Here is a 6,744-nt window from a genome sequence, read left to right as displayed (position 1 = left end):
AGTTGTCGATGGAGATCGTCCACCCGCCGGTCCAAGGAGCGCGACCGATGGGTGGGAGACAAGGAGCACCGAGAGGGGGACCGACTGGAGCGCTGGTTCCTCGAGGACTGGGGGGTCTGGGAACGCGCCCGGGCCCGCCTCTCGTACCCCGCGCAGCTCCGATGGGAAGGTCCCGGCAGAATGGACCGTGCTCGAGAATCTTCCTCGCGCCGGCGCTCCTCCCCATGGGAGAGGAAGGAGCGCGGGTTGAGGAGGACAGGTGAGCGCTCAGGGAGCAGCGGCTCCTAGGCCCGCTGCGGCGCCCGAGACATCACACCCTGCAGATTCTGCACTGCCTCCGCGAGGGTGCGAACCTGCTGGGCTAACTGGTCGAACTGAGCGGCTTCGACCATCTGAATGGGAGGTGGAGCGGTGGAGTGTTGCTGAGAATGTGTTGGAGACGCAGCGGCCTCCCGGCCGGAGGCGCGAGAGGCCCCGCGACCGGAGACATTGGAAGCTCCACGACCACCTCGTCGTGCCATTACGATCGCTCTGAGATTCGGCCCTTCCTCTAGCGCCAACTGTTGCTGGTGGTCCAAACCGAGAACGATTGGCACAGCGGTGTGAACGGGGTTCCGTTTGAGTTGCCTTGGTTGGTGTTGATTGCGCTCCACCTTCCACCGGGAAACCTGCAAGCAAGCCTCGCACCACCACTGGGGTAGTGGGGGCCCTCCGACGATCAAGTCAGAGGAGATTGGAGGAGAAGGAGAGATAATAGTAGCAAGTAAGAGAATGCACTGGAAGTTCTTGCTTACCCCCCCTTCTCCCCCCAGCCGCATATATACCAGGCTGGGGGGTCTTTCAGGGGGGTTCGTCATCGTGGGGCACGATGGAGCTGCCACTGACACGGCCGTTACAGGGCGTCGTGGGGCAGCGCTGGGTACGGCCATGACAGGGCGTAGTGGAGCTCCGCCTTGTACGGCTGTTACAGGGGATCGTGGAGCAGCGCCAGATACAACCGTTGCAGGGAGTAGTGGAGCAGAAGGCTGCGGCGTGCCTCTGGGGAATAGCCTGTCATTGTCGAGAGATGTCCGACTCGGGGTCGGGCTGCGGAGACGAAGATGTCCGACTCGGGGTCGGATTGCTGGATCAAGGGGCTGCCGACTCGGGGTCGGGCTGCGGAGCCGAAGATGTCCGACTCGGGGTCGGATTGCTGGATCAAGGGGCTGCCGACTCGGGGTCGGGCTGCGGAGCCGAAGATGTCCGACTCGGGGTCGGATTGCTGGATCAAGGGGCTGCCGACTCGGGGTCGGGCTGCGGAGCCGAAGATGTCCGACTCGGGGTCGGATTGCTGGATCAAGGGGCTGCCGTAGTCTTCCTGAGCGCGCGTGCCGGTCACGTGGGGTATGGTGGCTAAGTTCCCCCGTAACACATACTTATAGGGAACTTTTCCCATAAGCATGCAATGCATCTTATTATAATATCATAAAAATTCAGCGGAACAACCTTAAATGATAATATGCAAACTTTATTTTAATAACTAATTCAAAATTTAAATATCTCACAATTCTATCAATATTTTAAGGTAGTGCATCAATTTAAATAAATTCTAATTTAAGATAATCTATGCTAAAGTTTTGCTAGTCACTCTTCCATATTGAACCCTGATTCGGCTAGTTCTTTAAATTTATAAAAACAGTAAGAAATAGTATAATGAGCTAGACAATCTAGAAAGTAATGAATACCTTAACTAGACAATTATGTAATAATATAAAATATAAAATACAAATTATAATAAATCAGTATAAAAATATAATCAATTTTATTTCAAAACATAAATTTATTAAAATTCATATCGTTCAAATATTCATATATGTAATCATAAAATCGATCCATAACAAATTATATTCAACTCAATAGTTTTAAACTATGGCCACACTTATGCCTTCGGCTAGGCTAGAAATAAAACCGTACTTATACCTGTGGAGTATACTAGAATACTGCACTCATGCCTGATGGAGTAGGCTAGAATACCATATTTATACCCTATGACAGAGCCCAAAGCAAAATCAATGAGCTTAATAGTAGTCGAAGTGTCAATGTATAATTTCTAATTGGTAGGATTCAGAACATAATCAGGATGAGAAATCAAATCTGATATATATCAAAGTTCTTTTACAATATATATATATATATATATATATATATATATATATATATCATAATCCAATCAAAATATGCATATACTATGTAAGATCAGTAAACAATATAACAATAGTTCGAAAATTATTACTCCAAATTATATATTTATTTTTTATTCAAAACACCATCTCATAGAATGCATAAATCATATATAAATTATTTAACAATTCATTCGATATAAAAATAATATTATATAAAAAATCTAGAGAAAAGATAGATCATTACTTTGCGCAAACAACGAGCACACAATCCAACTAATCATAAAATCCTTCTTTAGAACCTAATATCCAAAATCACATTATTATTTTATTAAAATTTAATCATAATTAATTTAAGAATAAAGTGAAATTCATTTAATCATACTTAAACTAGGGTACAAGTGGTTCAATAGAGATCAGAGGTGACAAATTTTAACAATATCTGAGAAGAGCCAAGGTGAGGAGGTGGCACACCGTTCGACGGCCATGTATTAAGGCCTCACTAAAGCGACCAAAAGTCGCTGAGTGGCGTTCTTACCAGGTTCAACAATACTAGAAAGAGATAATTCAAGTAGAGAGAGAAAGAAAGGGGAAGAGAGAGAAAATAGAGCTCTCTCTAGCAAAGAAAGAGGAAAAGAGAAAAGGTGGCTGCGGTGGCACCTGGGGTCAAAGGACCCATGATCGACTAACGATCCACCGACGACAACTAGTAGCCAGAAGCACCAAACCCATTAAAAAAATAGGGGTTCTAGACCTTTAAACCATAGAACATAGGCATCCTGGCGACCGAAACCCCAGCCATGGCCATAAGTCACCGTGGGGAACCGAAGAGAGTCCCCGATGACAAGCGCCGATAGCAGAACCAACCAAAAACAAGAGAAATCAAGGTTCGGCCAATCAAAACATGGGAAATAGAGCTTCGCCCCTTCTCGGTCAAGATCCGGCGATCATTGGTCGGCATCAGAGCTCCAAACATTCTGAAAGAAAGAGGAGACGAGTAAATCGAAGATAGTCGGGTCCTTATGTGATTTTTGACGGTGTTTAGACGTGGCGGCAGTGCGATGGGCGACCGAAATTTGAAGAGAAAACCAAAAAGAATCTTCGGCGGTGAGCTACGACCAAGGCTGCAAACTCCGCTCGGGTGGAAGAGGAACTAAGGAAAGCCTCCAAATAGATGCATGTTCGTGATCGGAATCCAATTTAGAGTCGAATTCCGTCCAACTTTTTCAGAAAGGAAGAAGACTTTCATCGAAAGTTCCTTGCTTTACATGTGCATTGCTCGTGCATTCCTTATTATTATTATTTTTTGTTTCGTTTGGCCGGTCAACCAGTTTATTAGGTTTTACTGTGCATATATATATATATATATATATATATATATATATATATATATATATATATATATATATATGTAATGTTTTCATGCACATGTACATATTCCACTCGACCAGCCCAATTTACTTAGTCTAGTCGCGCTTATATATATATATATATATATATATATATATATAATGTTCTCAAGTACATGCACAAATGCCAAAACTATTTTTTTCAAAATCACGATATTACATCTACAAACATCATTTGTGCCTTCTAGCATTTAAGAGTTTAAAATAAAAAAAAAAGTAATGAAGAATGTGCATGATAGCCTTCTTCCTCTTTTGACAAGTTTTATATAAAAAAAAGACAAAAAGGAAAAAAACAGGGCGTTTAAATGGCACTGCTCCCAAGTCCAAAACACCAAGATGGCCGTTAAGCCCAAACCCGCCCGCCCCTCCTCGCGCTACCTCGACCGCCTCCTCCTCTCTCTCCGCAGCAAAAAGCGTCTCCCCACCCGCATCTGGCCCGACGGCGACCACCCGCTTCGTCGCTGCCTCGAGCCCTCCTCATCCGACGTCGCCGCTGCCATCTCCACCGACGACCCGCCGGCCCCTCTAAAGCTCAGCCACCCTCTCCTCCGAGCCTTCGAGTCCTCCGCTGTCAACACTCCGCAGTTCTCCCAGGCCCTCGCTCAGCTCCTCGTCTCTGGCCTCGCCCGCCACCCCCTCGCCGCCGGCCGCGCCATCAAGGCCCTCTGCTCCTCCCCCTCCTCCCTCCCCTTCGCTGTCTATCTCTTCTCCGCCGTCGACGGCCCCGACGCCTTCCTCTCCAACACCATCATCCGCTCCTACCTCTCCTCCTGCCGCCCTGAGGCCGCCCTCTCTTTCCTCCGCCGCCGCGCGCCACCGTCCCTCGTCCCTCCCAACCACTTCACCTTCCCTCTCCTCGCCAAGCTCTTCGCCGAGCTCGGCCTGGTCTCGGAGGGCCGGAGCACCCACGCCCTGATCGCAAAATTGGGTTTTGAGGCCGATTTGTTCATCCGGAACACTCTGATCTACATGTACTCTTCTTTCGGTGACGTCGATGCTGCTAAAAGGCTCTTTGATTCGAACTTCGAATCAGACTTGGTCACCTGGAATTCCATGGTTGATGGTTATGTGAAGAATGGGATGGTGGCTGCCGCCCGTCAGTTGTTCGATGAAATGCCCGAGAGGGATGTGGTCAGTTGGAATGTGATGATTGCCGGGCATGCTGAAGCTGGAGATATGGGTGCTGCAAAGGAATTGTTCTTATCAATGCCCGAGAGGGATGTCGTCTCATGGAACTCGATGATCGATGGATATGCTCGGACCGGAGAAGTTGGGGCTGCTCGAGAGTATTTCGATGCGGTGCCATATAAAAATTTGGTTTCTTGGAATATAATGTTGGCTCTGTACACAAGGATAAAGGATTATCAAGAATGCTTGAAGTTGTTTGATGATATGATGCTGGCAGTGGAAGATGTAAAACCGAATGAGGCCACCTTTGTCAGTGTCTTGACAGCTTGCGCGAATTTGGGCCGGCTTGAGAGAGGACAATGGGTACATTCTTTGATCAAAGATCACCATATAAAGATCAAGCTTGATGTGTTGCTTTCCACGGCATTGGTGACGATGTATGCCAAGTGCGGGGATACAGAGTTGGCAAGAGAAGTGTTCGACTCGATGGAGGAGCGAAGTGTCGTGTCATGGAATTCGATGATCGTTGGATATGGTTTGCATGGGCATGGTGAGAAGGCACTCGAAATGTTTATGGCGATGGAGAAGAGAGGGCCAAGGCCTAATGAGGCAACCTTTGTCTGCATTTTGAGTGCATGTGCTCATGGAGGTATGGTGTTTGAGGGATGGCGGTGTTTTCATCGGATGATTCGCCACTATGGTATTGAGCCCAAGGTGGAGCACTTTGGCTGTATGATGGATCTCCTTAGTCGAGCAGGATTGCTGAAGGATTCTGAGGAGCTTGCGAAGCGGATGCCCACCGAGCACACCCCAGCCTTGTGGGGTGCTCTGATGGCAGCAGCTAGAACTCATTGTGATTGGGAGCTTGGAGAGACTGTAGGTAGGAAGTTGATTGAGCTACAGCCTAGAGATGTGGGGCCTTATGTGTTGTTGTCAAATATATATGCTGCTAGAGGCAGATGGGATGATGTAGAGAAGGTCAGGGACATGATGAAGGAGAATGGCTTGGAAAAGGCAGCAGGGTTTAGTTCGGTGAGTGTGAACAAATCTGGCTTTGATCAGTTTGTCGAAGAAAACATTCCACAGCTCGCAAGAAAAGCATAACATACTCTGTTAAGTGAGATGGGTGCTCAAATGAAATTTCATGCAGGGAATTTGATAAGAGGTCAAGAAACCTACAATGTACAGTGTGATCGGATGAGCTATATACATTGTGCAAGTCAAGGACACAAATTAGAGAAATTGATACATTGATTTCTCTAATTGATTTAAAGGAAAAGGAGTTCAGATTATGAGCAAGTTGAGAAGCAAAGGGCAGTATGACAAACAATCCGGAACATCAAGGACCGTCATGACAGGATGAATAGGGGGACTGAGAAGAACTTTGCTTTGATTGCCAAAATGATTGGAATGCCACGGTGTTTTTAGTGGGATAATTCACTACCAAATCAAGCCATTCAAAAATTATGAGGATCGTCGATGCATTCAGCTTCCCTATGAACCCTAATAGGAGGATCAACACCATAATAACATCAACATCTCCTCTCTGGAGCTTTCCTGCCAAATCAGCACTCAACATGCAAACAGATGTTCCTCTAGTAATCAATGACTGCTGCTCTTGGTAAGGCGGAAGGAGTCAAGAAATGAGTTCTTGCTGGTTTGCAGTGTTAGCGTACTGCTTGTTGAGCTGCTCTTGGGGAAGCAAAGATGCTGAAAGGATCTAATTTACAGTTTCAACAGGCTTTTAATTTTCTTTCACCTGTTGGGAATTCAGTATAGCAAAGCTCGGAGATGGTGAATATCATTGATGAATCCGTGAAACTCAAGCATCCCATGGTTCCTTGAACCTACCTTCAGTATCCATGCCTAATTGGAGGCTATCGAGATGTAAAAATGGAAGAAAAGGTCCAACCAGCTAAGGCAATTGGTTTATAGCATTGTAATTGCCTAACTTCCCTTATTACAGATGAACTGAGCATGGGCTTGCTCTATCTATGTTAGCAGGTTACTCATTTGGTGCTAATGACTTGTTTAACTTCATCGCAAGA

At 46.4% G+C, this 6,744-nt stretch overlaps 1 protein-coding gene across 1 annotated transcript; it reads left to right on the top strand.

Annotated features, from left to right (window-relative positions):
* The first annotated feature begins 3,868 nt into the window (after nt 1-3,868).
* On the top strand, nt 3,869-6,719 carry LOC103706439 (pentatricopeptide repeat-containing protein At2g20540-like). The gene has a single exon (XM_008790534.6). It carries the CDS (start codon nt 3,905-3,907, stop codon nt 5,798-5,800), a length of 1,896 nt encoding a protein of 631 aa, XP_008788756.5. The 5' UTR covers nt 3,869-3,904; the 3' UTR covers nt 5,801-6,719.
* Nucleotides 6,720-6,744: the final 25 nt, after the last annotated feature.

This window comes from Phoenix dactylifera, chromosome 16, assembly GCF_051530095.1.
Source record: "Phoenix dactylifera cultivar Ajwa chromosome 16, Ajwa_hap1_PhDact_Kaust_v1.1, whole genome shotgun sequence".
In the NCBI taxonomy this organism is placed as follows: Eukaryota; Viridiplantae; Streptophyta; class Magnoliopsida; order Arecales; family Arecaceae; genus Phoenix; species Phoenix dactylifera.
Note: the sequence above shows the minus strand (reverse complement) of the source record. Positions and strands in the feature narration are given on the sequence as shown.

Coding starts and splice junctions, on each gene's coding strand:
- LOC103706439 (XM_008790534.6), top strand. CDS start 3,905: ATGGCCGTTAAGCCCAAACCCGCCCGCCCCTCCTCGCGCTACCTCGAC.